Source organism: Triticum aestivum, chromosome 3A (assembly GCF_018294505.1).
Source record: "Triticum aestivum cultivar Chinese Spring chromosome 3A, IWGSC CS RefSeq v2.1, whole genome shotgun sequence".
Classification (NCBI taxonomy): domain Eukaryota; kingdom Viridiplantae; phylum Streptophyta; class Magnoliopsida; order Poales; family Poaceae; genus Triticum; species Triticum aestivum.
Window position 1 is genome coordinate 594,868,878 of NC_057800.1, and position 22,966 is coordinate 594,891,843.

At 45.7% G+C, this 22,966-nt stretch overlaps 1 protein-coding gene across 1 annotated transcript; it reads left to right on the forward strand.

The window, feature by feature from the left end:
• The first annotated feature begins 18,670 nt into the window (after positions 1–18,670).
• Positions 18,671–20,386, forward strand: LOC123062446 (expansin-A2). Its single transcript, XM_044485969.1, has 3 exons — positions 18,671–18,926; positions 19,069–19,381; positions 19,630–20,386. The coding sequence occupies exons 1-3, from the start codon at positions 18,788–18,790 to the stop codon at positions 19,931–19,933; spliced, it is 756 nt and encodes a 251-aa protein (XP_044341904.1). The 5' UTR covers positions 18,671–18,787; the 3' UTR covers positions 19,934–20,386.
• The last annotated feature ends 2,580 nt before the right edge of the window (positions 20,387–22,966 follow it).

A 22,966-nucleotide genomic window follows, 5' to 3' on the forward strand; every position in this document is an offset into this window, starting at 1 on the left:
GACGCGCTGCGGGGCAAATATGCGAATGCTCCTAGAGAGCTCTGGACTCGGGTAAGTAACAAGTAATTTACTTTCACATGCTTGCTTTGCATATTGAATGCCTTACCCGCTGCTATCTTCCTCATCGCCTCAATTTCCTGGAGGGCCTTTTGGGCTTCAGCCTTGGCATGCTTTGTGCTCTCGAGGGCTGCGGCAAGCTCGGACTCTCGCGTCTTCGAGTCAAGCTCCAAAGTCTCGTGTTTCTTCACGAGAGCCTGGAGCTCTTGATGCACCTCGCCCACCCGTGCCTCTTGTCTCTCCCGCTCGGTGCGCTCCTTGGCCGCTTTGTTTTCAGCCTTGGACAACGCTTGCTTCAAGGTTGCCACTTCGGTCATGGCCCCTGGCACATTCATGATGATTCTGTCAGTACGCAACCACATTTTCTTTTTTATACAGACAAGTTATTACTTACCTTTGTTCTCCTCGAGTTGCCTCTTGGCAAGGCTGAGCTCTTTCTCGGACCGCTCGAAATTCTGCTTCAGTGCGGTGACCTCCGCAGTCAGTGCGGCAAAGGTCAGCAGTGAAGCCTGCATACGCATACAGACATACTTATATTAGACTCCTGCAGATATTATTCGATCCTCTATTCGGCTTTTCTTTGTGAACACCAAACAGAGCATCAGGGGATACTGTCTATGCGGTAATATTTTTCCTATATTTTAAATACTTACCTCAAAGCCTGTTATAAGGCTGGCACAGGCTTCAGTCAGTCCGCTCTTGGCAGACTGAACCTTCTTGATCACCGCACTCATAATAGTGTGGTGCTCTTTGTTGATGGAAGCACCGCGATGCGCTCCTAGTAGGTCGTCCGGTGCCTCTGGTTGGACAGAGGTCACCGGCACGGACGGCTTGCCCTTCTTGGAAGGGGGCCGCCTGCCTGAGTCCGGAACCACTTGAGGTTCCGGCGCGGTGTCCGGCTGCGGGCCGGACTTGGAGCCCCTGGGAGCCTTGCTCCCTTTGCTCCTGGAGTCCGGAAGGTCGCCTTGAGGCGCCTCCGGGACTATCCCCCCCGGCTCGGTGCCCCTTGAGACAGTACCTCGGCATTGTCCGTAGAGCAAGGAGAGGTGGCGGTTGGAAGTGTATCACTATCCATGTCCGACGAGTCCAAGGAACCGTCCGATGATGATACATCGATACGGGCTTGGGCGGACTGCATAATCATATTCGACGTTAGGAGAAACAGTGCAACAAAAGTATGCTATGAGTTACTCTAGTATCCGAATACTTATGACTTCGCCAGGGGCTTGGCCCTGAGCAGCCACTCGTCTTCGCCGTCAGCGGTGGTGGTGGAAAAGTCCGGAAGGAGAGTCCTTCCCTTCTTGGACCCTTCGGCCTCCCCGGTTGGGGCGGCTTTCCTTTTCTTGTCTCCCCCGGCTGGAGGGGGAGAGTCTTCGTCTTCCTTCTCCTCGTTTTCATGGGAGGAGTGCGTCTTGGAGTTATCGGACGATGAGTGCGATACCACCTGGCGCCGGGAACTCTTTCGGGTTCCCTTGGCCTTCTTCTTGGTCTTCTCCGGCACCGCATAAGGAGCTGGAGTCCGCATCTCCGTTAGGAGAGCATCCCCAGGGTCTTCGGGCAGAGGGGCCGGCCAGTTAATCTGCTCCGATGTCTCCACCCAATCCTGTCAAAGGCATGGGAGCTCAGACCCCGCACATGGTTAAGTTATGGGAAATAAATAACCTGCCAGATGTACAGAATTTACCGGATTCGCAAGGTGCTTCGCGCTTAGCCCGCGGTCCTTGGTAAGAGAAGGGGGGACCTCGGCACCCTTGAATAGCACCTTCCAGACGTCCTTATGTGTCGTGTCGAAGAGCTCACGCAGAGTCTGGTGCTGGGCCGGGTCGAACTCCCACAAGTTAAAAGCCCGTTGTTGGCACAGGAGGATCCGGCGGAAGAGCATGACCTGGACTATGTTGACAAGCTTAAGTTTCTTGCTTGTCATGTTCCGGATACACTTCTGGAGTCCGTCCAGCTCCACCGATGAGCCCCAAGACAGGCCCTTCTCCTTCCAGGAAGTGAGCCGCGTGGGGATTCTGGATCGGAACTCGGGGGCTGCCACCCAGTTGGTGTCGCGTGGCTCGATGATGTAGAACCACCCTGATTGCCACCCCTTTATGGTCTCCACAAAGGAGCCCTCAAGCCATGTAACGTTGGGCTTTTTTCCCACCATGGCTCCGCCACATCTCGCTTGTTGGCCGCCTACTACCTTCGGCTTGATATTGAAGGTCTTCAGCCATAGGCCGAAGTGGGGCCGGATGCGGAGGAAAGCCTCGCACACGACAATGAATGCCGATATGTTGAGGATGAAATTCGGGGCCAGATCATGAAAGTCCAGCCCATAATAGAACATGAGGCCGTGGACGAATGGATGGAGGGGAAACCCCAGTCTACAGACGAAGTGGGGGAGGAAAACCACCCTTTTGTGAGGTTCCGGGGTAGGGACGATCTGCCCCGCGGCTGGCAGCCGGTGCGCGATATCCGCGGCTAGGTATCCGGCTCCACGTAGCTTTTTGATGTGCCCCTCCGTGACAGAGGAGGCCATCCACTTGCCTCCCGCTCCGGACATGTTTAGAGAGGGTTGAGGAGAAGGATGCGGACTTGGGCGCTGGGGCTCAAGTGCGCGAGAATGGATGAGCAAGGAGGAAGAAGGCGTGGATAGAAAAAGGTGAGATCTTATCCCTTTATAAGGGCGGACTAAACTATGCGCCCCCATTAGCCTGGTAAAACTCGCTTATCCCCCAAGCACCGTAATTGATGGCGCGGTTGGGTTACCCACGTCTGTATTGATGAGAATCCCGTAATAAGGGGAATACGATCTCTGCTTTGAAAAGACGTGTCGAGAACCGCCTCGCGTTATGTGCGGGGCTGGTTAAAGAAAAATGGTTCAAATGATTACCGGGCCATGGCGTGATGTCATGTTGCCAAAACGTGTCAGCAGATTAGATTTATGGAAATATTATTCTCTCTATGATGGTATGTGGAACTTATTTTGCAGGGTCGGACACTATCCATGTATTCAAACTCTTTCGTGGTGTATTCTGAGGAGGAACCCGCCTTGCAATGCCGAAGACAACACTGTGCGCCGGACTCATCCTCATTGAAGCCTGGTTCAGGGGCTACTGAGGGAGTCCTAGATTAGGGGGTCTCCGGACAGCCGGACTATATCCTTTGGCCGGACTGTTGGACTATGAAGATACGAGATTGAAGACTTCGTCTCGTGTCCGTACGGGACTCTACTTGGCGTGGAAGGCAAGCTAGGCAATACGGATATGCATATCTCCTCCTTTGTAACTGACCTTGTGTAACCCTAGCCTCCTCCGGTGTCTATATAAACCGGAGGGTTTTAGTCCGTATGACAACATACAATCATACCATAGGCTAGCTTCTAGGGTTTAGCCTCTCCGATCTCGTGGTAGATCAACTCTTGTACTACTCGTATTATCAAGAACAATCAAGCAGGACGTAGGGTTTTACCTCCATCAAGAGGGCCTGAACCTGGGTAAAACATCGTGTCCCCTGCCTCCTGTTACCATCCGCCTTAGACGCACAGTTCGGGACCCCCTACCCGAGATCCGCCGGTTTTGACACCGACATCTAGCTTCTCGACCATTGTGTTCCTTCTCTTCTCGCTCTTATTTGCGTAAGTTAGCCACCATATATGCTTAGTGCTTGCTGAGCTCCACCTCACTACCTTCTCCTACCCATAAGCTTAAATAGTCTTGATCTCGCGGGCGTGAGATTGCTGAGTCCTCGTGACACACAGATACTTCCAAACAGTTGAAGGTGCCGATGATACTAGTGCAGGTGGCGCAACCCAGCTTAGGTGGGAGCTCGATGAAGATCTTGATCGTTGTTATGTGTCTTTTCCGGTTGATCAGTAGTGGAGCCCAGTTGGGACGATTGGGGATCTAGCATTTGGGGTTGTCTTCTTTTATTTTGGTTCCGTAGTCGGACCTTGATTGTATTCTGGATGATGTATGTTTAACTTGTTATTTGTGTGAAGTGGCGATTGTAAGCCAACTCTTTATCCCTTTCTTATTCAGTACATGGGATGTGTGAAGGTTACCCCTCTTGCGACAAGCCTACCATGCGGCTAAGCCTCTAAGTCGTGCCCCGACATGTGGGAGATATAGCCGCATTGTGGGTGTTACAATAGGTTAGTCCCAAAAATAATATAAAATAACATATTAATGCATCCAAAATATCCAAAACAGATAATATAATAGCATGGAACAATCAAAAATTATAGATAGGTTGGAGACGTATCAAGCATCCCCAAGCTTAATTCCTGCTCGTCCTCGAGTAGGTAAATGATAAAAACATAATTTTTGATGTGGAATGCTACCTAACATATTTATCCATGTAATTTTTATTTATTGTGGCATGAATGTTCAGATCCATAAGATTCAAAATAAAAGTTTAATATTAACATAAAAATGATAATACTTCAAGCATACTAATAAGCAATCATGTCTTCTCAAAATAACATGGCCAAATAAAGTTATCCCTACAAAATCATATAGTCTGGCTATGCTCCATCTTCATCACACAAAATACTCAAATTATGCACAACCCCGATGACAAGCCAAGCAATTGTTTCATACTTTTGATGTTTGCAAACCTTTTCAACTTTCACGCAATACATGAGCATGAGCCATGGACATAGCACTATAGGTGGAATAGAATATGGTGGTTGAGGAGAAGACAAAAAGAAGGAGATAGTCTCACATCAACTAGCCATATCAACGGGCTATGGAGATGCCCATCAATAGATATCAAATGTGAATGAGTAGGGACTGCCTTGCAACAGATGCACTAGAGCTATAAGTTTACGAAAGCTCAAAAAGAAACTAAGTGGGTGTGCATCCAACTTGCTTGCTCACGAAGACCTAGGGAAATTTTGGGAAGCCCATTGTTGGAATATACAAGACAAGTTCTATAATGAAAAATTCCCACTAGTATATGAAAGTGACAACATAGGAGACTCTCTATCATGAAGATCATGGTGCTACTTTGAAGCACAAGTGTGGAAAAAGGATAGTAACATTGCCCCTTCTCTCTTTTCTCTCATTTTTTGGTGGTCTTCTTTGGCCTTTTTTTTGTGGGCTTCTTTGGCATCTTTTATTTTTTTTCTCACATGGGACAATGCTCTAATAATGATGATCATCACACTTTTATTTACTTACAACTCAAGAATTACAACTTGATACTTAGAACAAAGTATGACTCTATATGAATGCCTCCGGCGGTATACCGGGATGTGCAATGACTCAAGAGTGACATGTATAAAAATGATGAATGGTGGCTTTGCCACAAATACGATGTCAACTACATGATCATGCAAAGCAATATGACAATGATGAAGTTTGTCATAATAAACGGAACGGTGGAAGTTGCATGGAAACATATCTCGGAATGGCTATGGAAATGCCATAATATGTAGGTATGGTGGCTATTTTGAGGAAGGTATATGGTGGGTGTAAGGTACCGGCAAAAGTTGCGAGGTACTAGAGAGGCTAGCAATGGTGGAAGGGCGAGAGTGCATATAATCCATGGACTCAACATTAGTCATAAAGAACTCACATACTTATTGCAAAGATCTATTAGTCATTGAAACAAAGTACTAAGCACGTGCTCCTAGGGGTATAGATTGGTAGTAAAAGACCATCACCCATCCTCGCCGCCACTCATAAGGAAGACAATCAATAAGTACCTCATGCTCCAACTTCGTTACATAACGGTTCACCATACGTGCATGCTACGGGAATCACAAACTTTAACTCAAGTATTTCTACAATCCACAATTACTCACTAGCATGACTCTAATATCACCATACTCATATCTCAAAACAATCATAAGGAATCAAACTTATCATAGTATTCAATGCACTTTATATGAAAGTTTTTATTATATCCCTCTTGGATGCCTATCATATTAGGACTAAATTCATAAACAAAGCAAATTACCATGATGTTTAGAGATTCTCAAAATAATATAAGTGAAGCATGAGAGTTCAACAATTTCTCTAAAATAAAGCCACCGCCATGCTCTAAAAAGATATAAGTGAAGCACTAGAGCAAAATTGCCTAGCTCAAAACATAAAAGTGAAGTACATAGAGTATTCTAACAAATCACGATTCATGCGTGTCCCTCTCAAAATGTGTGTACAGCAAGGATGATTGTGGCAAACTAAAAAGCAAAGAGTCATATCATACAAGACGCTCCAAGCAAAACATATATCATGTGGTGAATAAAAATATAGCCTTAACTAAAGTTACCGATAGACGAAGACAAAAGAGAGGATGCCTTCCGGGGCATCCCCAAGCTTAGGCTCTTGGTTGTCCTTGAATATCACCTTGGGGTGCCTTGGGCATCCCCAAGCTTAGGCTCTTGCCACTCCTTATTCCATAGTCCATCAAATCTTTACCCAAAACTTGAAAACTTCACAACACAAAACTCAACAGAAAATCTCATGAGATCCGTTAGTATAAGAAAATAAATCACCACTTATGGTACTGTTGTGAACTCATTCTTTATTTATATTGGTGTCATATATACTGTATTACAACTTCTCCACGGTTCATACCCCCGATACTACCCATAGATTCATCAAAATAAGCAAACAACACAAAGAAAACCGAATCTGTCAAAAACAAAACAGTCTGTAGCAATCTGTAACTCTCGAATACTTATGTAACCCCAAAAATTCTAAAAAATTAGGACAAAATAGGAAATTTGTATTTTAATCTTCTGCAAAAAGAATCAATATTTTATCATGCTTCGGCTAAAAACGAGAATTATTTTCCTGAGCGTAAAAGTTTCTATTTTTCAGCTAGATCAAATCAACTATCACCGTAAGCCATCCCAATGGTCTTACTTGGCACAAACACTAATTAAAACACAAAAACACATCTAACGAGAGGCTATATGAATTATTTATTGCAAAACAGAACCAAAGAAAGCAAGAACAGAAATAAAATTGGGTTGTCTCCCAACAAGCACTATCGTTTAACGCCCTTAGCTAGGCATAAAAACATAGACCTAGGTATTGTCATCTTTGGTATGCAATTACTTTCTCATAAAATCTTCCAAAAATCATCTTAGCAAATCTATCCTTTCCTTTATTTCCTTTCTAGTAGACTAACTTAAATCATGAAAAGGACTTTGATTAGTGATTTTGACATTCATAAACCCATAATCAGGATCATCACCATAAATATCATCATATAAAACACGTATTTCGTTTGTAACGGGTTCCTTCATCATCTTATTCAACTAGTCCCTATTAAATCCTACATAAATTTCCCTTATAATTGATAATCCTCAAGTGCAAGGAATCATCGTAGCACTTTCCAAAGATGGAAGTGATAAGTATGGAGTGTCGAACCCACAAGGAGCTGAAGGTAAGATCAATATTCTCTCAAATCCTATCTGCCACTGATACGACTCTACGTACACCGAACGTTTGCTTCCAACTAGAAACGAGAAATAAAACTACATTGTGGGTATGAAGAGGATAACTTTGCATGATATCGGAGAACTAAAATATAAAAGTAGGTGCTGTTAACATAAAGTTAGAATATATTACTATATATTATAAATAGCGAGTATGGAATAATGATGGGTCGGTGTGCGGAATTATCCTAGGCAATCGTTAACAAGATCGGTAATCATTATTGCAATTTCATATGAGGGAGAGGCATAAGCTAACATACTTTCTCTTCTTGGATCATATGCACTTATGATTGGAACTCTAGCAAGCATCCTCAACTACTAAAGATCATTAAGGTAAAACCCAACCATAGCATTAACACATCAAGTGCCCCTTATTCCCATACTCCATGAACCGCTTAACCGTGTTTGTGTTTCAATCACTCACTAACGTAGACAATAAGCAAACCATGAACATATTGAAAACCCTACAGCAGGGATCCCTCACGCTTGTGCGACACGGAGAGAACCATAGGACAACACCAATAATAAAACATGCAACTCAAACCAATCTAGATCATTAATCAACCCAAAGGACAAAAGAAATCTACTCAAAACATCATAGGATGGCAACACATCATTGGATCATAATATGTGGCATAAAGCACCATGTTCAAGTAGGGGATTACAGCGGGGTGCGGGAGAGTGGACCGTGTAAAAGAGATGAGGATGGTGATGATGATGGTGATGTTGATGAAGACGATCACCGCGACGATGATTCCCCCGATGGCACTCCGGTGCCACCAAGAGAGAGGGGGAGTGGTTCTCCCCTTTGTGCTTCCTCCTCCATGCCCCCCTAGATGGGGCAAGGTTCTTCCTATGGTCCTTGGCCTCCATGACGATGGTGACCCCTCCGGCTTCCTCCTCCATGGCCTCCGATGATGTTGGCCCCCTCCGGCAGGGTGCCAGAGAGGGCCTAGATTGGTTTTTCGTGGCTACATGGGCTTACGGCGGCGGAACTCCCGATCTCTCTTCTGTTTTGGGGTTTTCAGGATTTATAGGAGGGGTTGGTCTTGGTTTCACGTCTGGGGCCCCACGAAGCGATGTCAAGGACGGGGGGCGCGCCCTAGGGGTGCCACCCTTGTGGTGGCCCTGGGACTCCTCTTTGGTATCTTTTTCTTCCAGTATTTTTCATATTTTCCAGAAAAATTCTCCATTAATTTCCAGCTCGTTCCGAGGACTTTTATTTCTACACAAAAGCAACACCACGGTAGTTCTGCTGAAAACAACGTCAGTCCGGGTTAGTTCTAATCAAATCATACCAAAATCATATGGAATTATTGTAAACATGGCATGAATACTTCATAAATTATACATACGTCGGAGACGTATCAGTAATCCAATCAAATTCCTCGTAGGCCTCAAGGTACAAGGCTTGAGAGATTTCTGCATAAGGTACTCTCCTCCTAAGATTTTCACTATAAGATTGATAATCCCTAGATTCCAAACTATGCATAGTTTCTTTATCATGGAGGATATCTTCAATCGGAGGGTGTTCACATCTTTATTATAGAAGGAAAAAAGTATCCCTAGCCTCTTGTATTATATAATCAAATTCTCGCATAAGGATGATGGTGCCAATCTTTTTAGCTATAGGATGATTAATATTGGGAAGTTCGTAACACACCTTTTGCAAAGCAGGATGGATGTGCACAAATTTTCTTTCTAGTTTCTCAACGAGCATAACAATGGCATCCGCATAACAGTTTGTATCAAGAAGAATGGATTTTTTACTGATGGGCATAGATCCCATACAATCAAAGAATTCTTGAATAACACTTTTCCCAATAATATTGCCATCTCCCATATGGAAAGTTTTTACTTTGTAATTAGAAGAAGTTTCAGTTTCATGATCCAAAGAACAAGATCCAAATTTTTCCTCAAGATTTTCAATGATAACCTCCCCAGATTTAGACATTGTGGCAACAATCGATCTAGCAAACGAAAAAACGAAAAGCAAACGAAAAAATGAACGGAAGAAGGGCAAAGAAAAGGGCAAGTCTTTCCAAAAATCGTTTTAGAAGTGGGGGAGAGGAAAACGAGAGGCAAATGGCGAATAATGTAATGCAAGAGATGGGAGTTTATGATGGGTACTTGGTAGGCTTGATGTAGATCTTGACTTGGCGTAGATCTCCCCAGCAACGGCGCCAGAAAGTCTTCCTTCTACATCTTGAGCTTGCGTTGGTTTTTCCCTTGAAGAGGAAAGGGTGATGTAGCACAGTAGAGATAAGTATTTTGCTTAGTTAAGAACAAAGGTATCAATCCAGTAGGAGAAGAACGCGCAAATCACCAATACCTGCACAAACAATCAAACACTTGCACCCAACACGATAAAGGGGTTGTCAATCCCTTCACGGTCACTTGCAAAGGTGAGACATGATAAAGATAAATAAAACTCAACAAAAGATAACTAAGTATTTTTGGATTTTTTGGTTTATAGATCTGAAAATAAAAGATTGCAAAATAGTAGATCGGAAACTAATATGATGGAAAATAGACCCGGGGGCCATAGGTTTCACTAGAGGCTTCTCTCATGAAGGCAAATAATACGGTGGGTGAACAAATTACTGTCGAGCAATTAATAGAAAAGCGCAAAGTTATGACGATATCCAAGGCAATGATTATGTGATATAGGCATCACGTCTGTGTCAAGTAGACCAACTCTTGCCTGCATCTACTACTATTACTCCACACATCGACCGACTCCTGCCTGCATCTAGAGTATTAAGTTCATAAAGAACAGAGTAATGCTTTAAGTAAGATGACATGATGTAGAGGAATAAACTCAAGCAATATGATGTAAACCCCATCTTTTTATCCTCGATGGCAACAATACAATACGTGCCTCGCTACCCCTACTTTGTCACCGGGTGAGGACACCGCAAGATTGAACCCAAAGCTAAGCACTTCTCCCATTGCAAGAAAAACCAATCTAGTTGGCCAGACCAAACTGATAGTTCGAAGAGAAATACAAAGATATCAAATCATGCATATAAGAATTCAGAGAAGATTCAAATAATATTCATAGATAATCTGATCATAAATTCACAATTCATCGGATCTCGACAAACACACCACAAAAGAAGATTACATCGGATAGATCTCCAAGAACATTGAGGAGAACATGGTATTGAGAATCAAAGAGAGAGAAGAAGCCATCTAGCTACTAGTTATGGACCCGTAGGTCTAAGGTAAACTACTCACGCTTCATCGGAAGGGCAATAGGGTTGATGTAGATGCCCTCCGTGATCGAATCCCCCTCCGGCAGGATGCCAAAAAAGGCCCCAAGATGGTATCTCACGGGAACAAAAGGTTGCGGCGGTGGAAAAGTGTTTTTGTGGATGCTTCTGGAGGTTCGGGAATATATTTCAATATATAGGTGGAAGAACTAGGTCAGGAGGTCACCGAGAGGCCCACAAGGTAGGCCCCCCTAGGGCTCGCCCTCCACCCTTGCCGCCACCTCGTGGCTCTTTTGACTTGCACTCCAAGCCTCCTGGGTGTCTTTTGGTCCAAGAAAAATCACCACGAAAGTTTTATTCCGTTTGGACTCCATTTGATATTCCTTTTCTGCAAACCTGAAAACCAAGGAAAAAAACAGAAACTAGCGTCGGGTGATGTCTACTACACAACCTTCTTCTTGTAGATGTTGTTGGGCTTCCAAGTGCAGAGGTTTGTAGGACAGTAGCAAATTTCCCTCAAGTGGATGACCTAAGGTTTATCAATCCATGGGAGGCGTAGGATGAAGATGGTATCTCTCAAGCAACCCTGCAACCAAATAACAAAGAGTCACTTGTGTCCCCAACACACCCAATACAATGATAAATTGTATAGGTGCACTACTTCGGAGAAGAGATGGTGATACAAGTGCAATATGGATGGTAGATATAGGTTTTTGTAATCTGAAAATATAAAAACAGCAAGGTAGCAAGTGGTAAAAGTGAGCACAAACGGTATTGCAATGCTAGGAAACAAGGCCTAGGGTTCATACTTTCACTAGTGCAAGTTCTCTCAACAATAATAACATAATTGGATCACATAACTATCCCTCAACATGCAACAAAGAGTCACTCCAAAGTCACTAATAGCGGAGAACAAACGAAGAGATTATTGTAGGGTACGAGACCACCTCAAAGTTATTCTTTCTGATCGATCTATTCAAGAGTTCATACTAGAATAACACCTTAAGACACAAATCAACCAAAACCCTAATGTCACCTAGATACTCCAATGTCACCTCAAGTATCCGTGGGTATGATTATACGATATGTATCACACAATCTCAGATTCATCTATTCAACCAACACAAAGAACTTCAAAGAGTGCCCCGAAGTTTCTACCGGAGAGTCAAGACGAAAACGTGTGCCAACCCCTATGCATAAGTTCACGAGGTCACGGAACTCACAGGTTGATCACCAAAACATACATCAAGTGGATCACGTGATATCCCATTTGTCACCACAGATAAGCACATGCAAGACATACATCAAGTGTTCTCAAATCCTTAAAGACTCAATCTGATAGGATAACTTCAAAGGGAAAACTCAATTCATCACAAGAGAGTAGAGGGGGAGAAACATCATAAGATCCAACTATAATAGCAAAGCTCGCGATACATCAAGATCGTGCCAAATCAAGAACATGAGAGAGAGAGAGAGAGATCAAACACATAGCTACTGGTACATACCCTCAGCCCTGAGGGTGAACTACTCCCTCCTCGTCATGGAGAGCGTCGGGATGATGAAGCTGGCCACCGGAGAGGGATTCCCCCCTCCGGTAGGGTGCTGGAACGGGTCTAGATTGGTTTTCGGTGCCTACGGAGGCTTCTGGCGGCGGAACTCCCGATCTAGGTTTCTTTCTGGAAGTTTTTGGTTATATAAGAGGTGTTGGAGTCGGGAACAAGTCAGGGGGGGGGGTCTTCGGGCTGTCCACGAGGTAGGGAGGCGCGCCTAGGGGGTGGGCGCCCCCCCCCCCCACCCTCGTGGGCAGCCCGGGACTGTTCTGGCCTAACTCTTTTACTCCATGGCCTTCTTCTAGTCCAAAAATAAGTTCCGTGAAGTTTCAGGTCAATTGGACTCCGTTTGGTTTTCCTTTTCTGCGATACTCAAAAACAAGGAAAAAACTAAAACTGGCACTGGGCTCTAGGTTAATAGGTTAGTCCCAAAAATCATATAAAATAGCATATAAATGCATATAAAATATCCAAGGTTGATAATATAATAGCATGGAACAATAAAAAATTATAGATACGTTGGAGACGTATCACAGGGCTCTAGGCTAATAGGTTAGTTCCAAAAATAATATAAAATACCTTATAAATGCATATAAAACATCCAAATAATAATAATATAATAGCATGGAATAATCAAAAATTATAGATAAGTTGGAGACGTATCAGCCGTTGTGAGGTAAGCGTACTAGAGAAAGGAGAGTGGGCTGCCACCCTGCAGCGTCCTTGCCGACAGACTGCTGGATCGAGATATGTGATGCATGCTGCCTCCGCAGCACCAAATGAGTGAATTCCCCATTTGATGAACAACCGATGCCATGCCTTCAAGGAGTTGAGTGGTTAGTATCACCATGCCGCACATATCAAGGAGGCCCCGAGCCTCCCCTACCACAAGGACCGTCTCATCATGAGGAAACCGGCCTCTATGCCGCCGTCCGCCCCACGAGCTTAGCTTGGATTCATTTTGCGGTGGCGCGCGCTTGGGGAGGGGTGTGGCTCATTGCAGTGGATATTTGGCATCATTGTGCCAAAATCTTATGACAATTCATGTGGGGCTGGGGGGCCAATCTTGTTTCTGATCTAAAGGCTTGCAAGGGAGCCTCCTTAAGCAAATTAAGTTGTTGGATGTGACAGCGGAACAACTAGCCTTAATGCTGACAAGTGGATCCAAGGTTTCACCTGCGAGGCCTCCCTTATGAAGTCTTCAAGGGTGAGAAGCTTTTCTGGAAGCGTAGGAGCAACCAAATTGGCTCTTCAAGGACGATGTAAACATCACTTATTTCCATGCCATTGTGAATGGGCCGCATCGGAAGGTCTCCATTCTCTATTTATGGGAGGGAGATGCCCTCTTGGAGGTGGTGGGAGATATCAATACACACATCTACTCGTTCTATCTGGAGATCTTCACGGCGGAGCCCAACTCCTCTTTGGCGATGGATTGCTGGCCAATCGAGGCCATGGTCTCAGCTGATGAGAATGCAGAACCTACCTTCTCATTATTTCCAGAGGAGGTCCGTAAGGAGACCGCTGAGATGAAGGCTTGTAAATTATTGGGGGGATAGCCTTCTGGTCTCCTTCCAGAAGTTATGGGTGCAGCTTCATCCGGCGATTATGCCTTTATTCCAAGAATTTTACATTTGAACACTAGACATGTCTCGCTTGAAGTATGATGTGGTTAGCCTGGTCCCCAAATTATTTGGTATGAAAAGATCCGACACTTTTGGCCGATCACGACAACGAATGTTCTACAACTAATCTTCTCTAAGGTGTGTGCGATGCGGTTCGCTCAATGGTGGAACGCCTCTCTCATCTCTACGAGTTTGTCTTTCTTAAAGGTCATCGTATCCATGATGGGATTCTGGTTCTTCATGAAATTATTCATGAGGTTAAGGTACATCACTAGAAAGGAGTACCCCTCAAGCTAGATTTCCAAAAAGGCTACGACCGTCTGGACTGGTTCTTCCTCTGCCTTGTTCTTAAGCGGAGGGGGTTTGATGACTGCTGATGTTGTTGGACCATGCAGTTCATCAGGAGTGGTACCATCGTGATTAACATTAATGGGGAGGCGGGGCCCTATTTTAGATATTCTCATAGGATGAGACACCGGGGGGGGGGGTCCTATTTCTCCCTTCTCTCTAACCTTGCGGTGGACACCCTGGTGGCCAACCTGGAAAAGGCTAGGATGGTTGGCCACATCTTAGGTGTGGTTGTGTATATTGTTAATGGAGGCGGTGTTACCACCTCTAGTATGCCGATGAGACCATGAACATGGTAGAGGGGTTGGAACTACATCAAGCTCAAGTTTCTTCTCCTCTGCTTTGAGGCCATGTCCGGCCTCAATATCAATTTTGATCAGAGTGAGGTTGTGGTTATGGGGTACTAGACCGAGGTTCAACAACAGATTACAGACAACCTCAATTGTGGGTTGTCCTCCTTCGCATTATGCACTTGTGGATTCTGCCATCTGACTCGAGGATCCTGGTTCAGGATTTCGACCCGCTTCCAAGATGGGTTGTATTTCGGTCAGAGCCATGGTGCGGGAGATTCACTTCCAAAGGGAGTAAATCGATGCTTATCGACTCATGTCTCTCTAGCCCCCATGTATATGAAGGGGCTGTATATTTTTCCAAAAGGGGTGCATATCACCGTTGACAAGGATCTATCACCATTCTTCTGGCAGGCAGTGGACGGGTACCAGAAATAACATATATTCAAGTGAGCAGATACCTGTTTGCCGAAGGACCTGGGTCGTCTAGGTATGCTCGTGTCCCGTCGCATGAATGTGTCCCTTATGTTGTGGTGGGTATGAAGGGTTCTCAGGGAGTATGGGGCTTGTTGTTACATCTTATTAAAGCGAAGTACCTGCAGGGCTGCCCTCTTCTCGCTTGTGATCGTAGGGCCCAATTCTGGAAGTCTAAGTCGATCAAGCATGAGATTTGACTTGGACTTTTTCGTCTTCACATGAAATGGAGATTGGATCCTCTTCTAGTTTGATCCATGGTTGTGCAGATCTCCACTTTTGCGTTTAGTTCCCAAACTTATTTACTATCTGCTCAGATCTGATAATATTGGTTGCCATTCATAGTGGGAATTGGAACGTCTGAAAAATATTTGGGCCCAAGGAAACCGTAGCTTGGGCCAACCTTCGAGCGACTCTCCTGCTGATGCTTCTGGACTATCTTGACACCGTATCTTGGTGCTTGGCTCGGGGCTCTTCTCGATTAGCTCGGCATATAGCGTTGTGCGGCGAGTCGACTCTCGCTTTGACCACACGTTTGTTGATAGCATATCTCTCTTTGAAGATCAAATATCACTGTGTGGCAACTTCCGCGCGATTGCCTTCCATCGAAGATGAAGTTGGCCAAGTGGCATGGGCCTAGCGATTGGTTGTGCCCTCTTTTGTGGTGTCTCGGAGACTGGGACACACATCTTCTTCGTCTGTCCCGCTATCCCGTTTTCTTTGGTGCTTTGTCCGTGAGGTGTTGTGTCTTGAATGGGAGGCCCTCGACCTGTCCGAGTTCCTGGAAACTCGGGCTAACTGAACCGGGAGGAGGAGACGCCTCTTTTGGTAAGTGTTCCCAGCGATGATCTGGACCCTTTGGATGACGCGTAACAAGATGATTATTGAGTGGGTCTTCTTATGACTGGCCACTGACTCTATATTCAAATTTCTGATTTTTTGCAGCATAGCTCTTGGCAGCAAGTCTGAAATCGTGTAGACAACATGTTGATGCGTTGACTTCTGCGAGATGTCACCTAGCTACTGATCTGCTGCCCACTTGGTGGCCCTTTCTTCTTCTTTTTAATAAGGTGTGCTTGTATTGTTGCCTCGGTGGACTTATATTTATTTTATCATTATTTGAATTTGTTGTATGAATGTGGTGTTTGTTTTATCTATAAAGCGGGTGAATGCCTGTTTCAAGAGAAGGGCGGCGACTACGGTTCGCCCGAGTCGCCCATGAGGAGGGAGGGACACATGAGGCGTGATTACCTCTACTTTTGCCCATGTCATGTTTTTGTTATTGAAAAGCAGTCTTTGTGCCATTTGTGTACAATAGTAGAAAGGTTTATAAAACTAAAAATAAAAGGGCAGAATGGACAACAGTAACTGAAATCATAAGTTTGCAATACTTGTCGAAGGTTTTAGACTTACAGATCCCACGAACATTGAACACACTCCACCGTGCAAACCCCATTGTCCGTTAGCATTGTCGGAGACAGAGCTCGCTGCACCTCACCTCCGAGGCTCCGACCCAGATCCAACACTCCACCACCCAGCAGCATCACAAACAGAGCACCTGGCATGGGCTCACCCGATCATCAGTATTAATGAAAACACTTTTAAAAATCATGAAGCCGCTGATGATGTTGGAAATTGCAGAATGCTTCCAAGATAAGGCGAATCCTCCAGCGACAGGAGCTCGGCGGTGATGGGCGGGCGGCCATGCATGTGCGAGTAACATGGCGCCGTGGGGGCCAGGAAATAGACGGTTAATTAGTTCTAGTCGCTGCCGCCGTGAGAGTGAGAGTGAGACTATTGCTTTTGTGAAAGCGTGGCGCTCGGCGCGCATGTTATCTCTGAAAGCCACAGATTATGACAGGAAAGCTAACGGCCACCTCCCTGTATATCCTCTACTAATACGTGATGATGATGAGACGCCGACGGTTCCAAATCATTTACCTGTTCCGCTAGCGTATTTTTCAGTTACTTGGCTGTTTATTACTCAATCCGTAAATAAATATAAAAGCGTTTAGATCACTACTTTAGTAGTAAACGCTCTTCTATTGAGGGAGTACTAGTTACCATATGCCGAAGGAGTTTGTACCCATTGTGAAGGTGAAAAAAATGCTATAAGCTGAGTTTTAAGCACGAGGCAGTGAGGCACAACCAACTAAAAGGAAGGTACAGTACAGAAGTGCATTACACAAAACGTGCAGAGCATGCATGAGCGGCAGGTCAACCGGTGCGCCAAAGTCTCTTTCCCATCTGGGTAGCCACTAACCAACGTTTCCTGTGCATCGACCCTTGCATCACACGAAGGTTACCTGCTTAATTTATAGCAGCATTGACATATAACAGTCGGAGTAGATCGAGTAGAGGTTTGGAGCAAGGGCTGGTGCGTTGATTGCAGCCACCGATCCGTTTGACACTTGGCGCGCAGGACGGAGGAAGCGCCGACGAGATCTTGTATGCACATGCATGACACACCTGCATGCGCATGCAGCCGCAGCATCTGCACTTTGGTCTGAAGATACCGATTTATGTACTCCTTTGTCCGCGTACGTACGTGGCCATGTTCATGCATGTGGAAGTCGAGAACCCTGTAAATTATCAACCAACCACGCCATATAAAACTCCGAGCTTATCATTTGGTGTTGGACCGGTAGTGCTGGGCATGCATGTTGCAAGTGCTAGGGTAGTGGCATTTTAACCTCGTTAGATTAATCTGTCTCAGGACCAGAACTCCCATGATTCGCGTGTCTAATCCGATGTTTCTTCCGTGGTTGGTTTCCACACCCGACAGCCAGATCTCAGGTTCATATAACTTTAGCAGAGCGACAGGCTCCGGGTGGCCGGAGGTTACAACCGACGAAAAGTTAACTAACTGAAGAACGCAAGTTTCGAATCTCCTCGCCACCGTTGGAAAGGGGAAAGGCGTACGTCCAGAGGAGGAACATGCTTCACACTCCGGGACGATTGGTTGTCATGCGCCCTCTTTCCGCTCCCCATATTAATCTACGTGCAACTTGATCGATCGAGCATCACTAAGCAAGTGGGTTTGCTTTAGGCTTTCGAATTCCGTCGGCCGTCGCATCAAACTGTTGCGCGCGACTTCGACATCCTGTCCCTGCCAGACGTCGTAGTAAAAGTTTGGCATGGCATGCATGTTACTCCTATAACTGAATTACCAGACGGCGACGGGAACATGCATAGTTCATTAGCAGCAGCATCTTGATCCTGATTGGATCGTGATATATGCCGATCAGGTTCACACGATCACATGGTTAATCTTTGTATTTTATGGTTATGCATCAATCAAGAGGATCCATATTGTTTTTCTTCTTCCCAGTGGCGAAATCCATGGCCTGTAGCTCGTGGGAGCCATGTGGCCATGTGGGCATGCGAGCTTAATCTGGCCATGAACTGTACGCACACGACCGGTTGCTGTCTCGTTGTGTGCGGCGTCCGCGGTGACGAGCACCCGCATGTGCGCGCGATTCGTATGTGCTAACCGCCGTCGTGGCCGCTCGTGGTCGGCGGTGGTTCGGGGCCGGGCCGGGGATGGATACGCTACGCAGTCCCCACTTCCATCTCCGACTTTTGTCCCCTCTTCTCTCTCTGCCGTTCCGCAAAGCGACTAACGATTCCAACGGCCAGGAGCACTCGCCGGCTCGCCTATAAATACCTAGCCGGTAGCAGCTCTCTCTTCACAGCCAAGCAACCATCCATCGGTTCCTCAGCAAGTTCGGTCGGTCGCTTTACCGAGCTAGAAAGGCACCAGCTGCTAGCTAGCTTCGAGCTCTTTGCAATGGCCTCCGCCAGTGCTCTGCTCCTGCTCTTCTCGGCCGCCTTCTGCCTCCTCGCCCGGCGGGCCGCCGGCGACTACGGGTCGTGGCAGAGCGCCCACGCCACCTTCTATGGCGGCGGCGACGCGTCCGGCACAATGGGTGAGCTCATCTTCATCAGGAGTATTATTACACTGTTGAAGCAAAAAAAGAAGCACCTACCTATACCTACCTGTATTGTATGTGAGTGGTTCCCGACATGAGTGAATGTAGAACAGTGTCTAACTGAAGTGTCCACCTGCAGGCGGCGCGTGCGGGTACGGGAACCTGTACAGCACGGGGTACGGCACGAACACGGCGGCGCTGAGCACGGCGCTGTTCAACGACGGCGCGGCGTGCGGGTCGTGCTACGAGCTCAAGTGCCAGGACGTGAGCAGCTCCTGCCTGCCGGGCAGCATCACCATCACCGCCACCAACCTCTGCCCGCCCAACTACGCGCTGCCCAACGACGACGGCGGCTGGTGCAACCCGCCGCGCGCCCACTTCGACATGGCCGAGCCGGCCTACCTCCAGATCGGCATCTACCGCGCCGGCATCGTCGCCGTCGCCTACCGGAGGTGAGCCAGCCAGTTACAAACCTTTCGCGTGTACAAACTTCCTTAATCCGGTCCCGTGTCGGTGTCGATGGACCATGTTAGGTGGGCCAGAGTGCAGATTTGGTGCAGTTCGGTCTGACAGCGACTCTCGGTGCTGTTTCGAAATAGTTTAGGCGTCACGCTCACTTGACCACCATGATGTGTTCCAACTTCCAAGTTGCATGATCCAATCACTACTGAAGATTTGTGTTTCACCGATTGTGCTGCAGGGTGCCGTGCGTGAAGAAGGGTGGGATCAGGTTCACCATCAACGGCCACTCCTACTTCAACCTGGTGCTGGTGACGAACGTGGCCGGCGCCGGCGACGTGCAGTCGGTGGCCATCAAGGGGTCCAGCACCGGGTGGCAGGCCATGGCCCGCAACTGGGGCCAGAACTGGCAGAGCAACGCGGACCTCGACGGCCAGAGCCTCTCCTTCCGGGTCACCCTCAGCGACGGCCGCACCGTCACCAGCAACAACGTCGCCCCCGCCGGCTGGTCCTTCGGCCAGACCTTCGAAGGAAGCCAGTTCTAGCGAGCTGGACGACTTCTCCTCTCGTCGATGGACGGATTGCTTGCATTGGTTTGGAGCTTGAGCAAGAGAGGAAGGAAACCTCTTCGTTATAGTAAAGAAGAGGCCTTCGGCTATTCTGAGGCTGCTGCTGACCAGCACCCGCTTAGGCCTCCCCTTCTCTTCATACTAGTAGCACAGTAGTAGACATAAATAAGTTATTACTTATTGTGGAGTTGAGCATTTTGATCATTGTTAGTGTGGCCTTGCGTTGTGAAAACATCGCAAGGTGATCTTATTCAAGGGTACTTTAGAAGTACATGCATGGAGTGTTTTGTATTCATGTGTGAGAGTGTTTTGTAACTTCTGTTGTTGCGTTGTAAACCCCCGAATCCTGCCATATGGTTGGGAGATGTTTGTGGTTGTGGGGTACACTTGTTATTTTGGGGACCATGAACAATGCTACTTTATGGTTTACCCGTTTTATAAGTAGTACTACTATGATATGCCGTCAACTGATAATCAGCTGACCTTTGTCCCATGTTGCCTGGAAAAAAAAACTCATGTAACACTTGGATTGATTGGGTATTTGCCCCTCGAAAAATGCCACTGTTTTTTATCATTCGAAAAAGCCACTCCAAGCTCGCCTGCGTGATTGCTCTCCCGAGAACCCGTTTCCCCCAGGCAACGCCTTCAAGGAGGGTACGACACACACGATGCAGCCACCACTGTACTCTAGTCGTATTTTGGATTTTCACCCGAGATAGGTTTTCCGTTTCCGGAGACTAGTAAAATAGGCGGATTCTGGAACCGGGTGGATAGAGGGGACCTCAACGGCAACTCCAAGGAGGAAAATGACACCCCTCGGCTTTGTCGTCGTCAGGCCGGACGGACCGACTAGGGTTTCCCCTGTCCCTTGCCAGCTCCACCCGCACCCGGGTTCATCAGAGCCGTCAACCGAGGGTCGGAAGCAACCGAGAGCAGCGAGAGAGAGACTGGAGATGAAAGAGCCATGTACCTCCATCTATGACGCAGATGAGCAGCTCTGCACCACAGACGTATCTTCGTCGTCGACTCACCACCGTTGCGACCAAGTCTAATGATGATTTTCAAGTGCACATAGTTGAGTTGTAGATTTTTCGAAGTAAGATTATAGATCCCACAAGGAGCACATGAAGTGGCTTTGCCTCTTGTAGAGGTTTACAAGAACGTGCATGCAAGTTAATGAATTTGAGAAAGGGTTCATGGTTTGAAAAAAAAGTTCATGGATTTAAAAAGTTCAAGGTTTTGAAAAAAAGGTTCATGAATTTGATTTTTTCCACGAAATTTAAAATAATCATGAATTTTTATAAAAAGTAGTTTCCGGATGAAAAAAATATTTACGAATTTTAAAATATCTTCACGAATTTTAGAAAAGGTCAAGTATTTTATAAATTTTAACACATTATTAAAAATGTTCATGGCATTAAAAATATTGGAAAATTTCAAAAACAATTCATGAATTTTTATATTGTTTGCGGATTCAAGAAATTTAGTCATAAATTTGAAAATGAAAAAATAAAATAGAAATGAAAATGAATATTAGAAAGAAAAAATAAAAATAAATAAATAATGGAAAAACCAAACAAAGCAAAGCCAACAAAAATGTTCATGAAATTTAAAATGTTGGTTAAACTGGTGCAAAGATAAACCCCTACATGGGCCGGGCCATTACTGATCGACCCTTTCAGCCCTTGTGCGCTCGCTAGGGAATGGCCCTTATTTTGTACTTAAGGCGCCAAATAGAGAATTCCTTTTTGCGTTTCTCAAAAAAAAAAAGAGAATTCCATTCGGCTTTCGCCCCATCAATTCACGACTCTTGCCATGACACAAGAAAAAGGAATAGGAAATTAAAAAGTGCCAGCACATGCGGAAATTGCTTTTGGATGGAGCCTGTTTCTTTTTATTATAGGGATGTATACCACATCTTCGTAAATTTTCATGACGAAATATATTGTGGTTCAAGGTACTAAAAAATAACAATGTCTTCTAGGATATGCACTATTCACAATAAAAGTCTAACATTCTGCCTTTTCTATACAGCTCACATAAAAGCATATTTGATTATGAAACTTTCCACAAACATAGTATACACTCAATCTCATGTGTATTTTTTTCAGTTTTTTCTGAAACTTTAAATTGTGCTCCAATTTTTTTTAGAAGTAGGGCTTCATGGAGCTCGGGAGCAAGAAATCCACTCTCCAGCACAAACTGAAATTGCTTTTGGATCCCGGGCTCCATGGAGCCCAGATTTTTTAAAAATAAAATACAAAACTTTATTTTCAAGTTTTCATTTAAAAAAAATTACACATGAACCTAGGGATGTATACTATGTCTCCGCAAATTTTCATGGTAAAATACATTGTAATTCAAACTATGGAAAAAAGACATGATTTTGTTTTTTATACAGTGCACAGAAAATCGTATTTGATCACAAAATATTACAAAAATGTAGTACACTACTCAATGTTCCTGCATATTTTTTATAAAATTTATGAAACTTTAAATTATGATTTTGATTTTTCTTCTTCAAAAACATGGCTCCATGAGAGAAAGAAATCAACTCTCCGCTCTTGCAAGGCAACTAGGGAAAGCCTTCTTCCCTTCTATCTTTGCCGGTGAGCCCATGGATTTGCCTCCCCTCTGCCTGCCGTTCCGGTGGCCGGTGGCGGGGAGAGTATTCCTCGTGCCTCTGCTTAGATAGGTAGGGTGTTGGTTCTCACAAGGGCGGCGCTCGAACGGATGGCGGCGCATCTTCTTCAAGTTAGTCTTCCGGGATCCGATCCTTCTCAAGTTCGTTCGTGGGACAGATTAGACAGCGCTCCGACGTAGATTCCTGCCAGCTCCTCAGAGCAGCGAGGTTAGGGTTTCTCTCGTGCGTAAGCAACGGTGCAGGTCGATCCAAGGATTCAATGATGACAACTGTTGGTCCTTAGGGGCACGTGCACGAAGACTTTTCAGCTATCATCAACAAGGTCAAGCGGCTCCGGTATGGGAGCGGCGCCAACGGCGCATCGG

What these genes read in the sequence shown, in the direction of transcription:
- LOC123062446 (XM_044485969.1), top strand. Translation starts at nt 18,788, where the DNA reads ATGGCCTCCGCCAGTGCTCTGCTCCTGCTCTTCTCGGCCGCCTTCTGC. An exon ending in CGACGCGTCCGGCACAATGG is followed by an intron (nt 18,927 to 19,068) that starts GTGAGCTCATCT and finishes GTCCACCTGCAG; the next exon opens with GCGGCGCGTGCGGGTACGGG. An exon ending in GTCGCCGTCGCCTACCGGAG is followed by an intron (nt 19,382 to 19,629) that starts GTGAGCCAGCCA and finishes ATTGTGCTGCAG; the next exon opens with GGTGCCGTGCGTGAAGAAGG.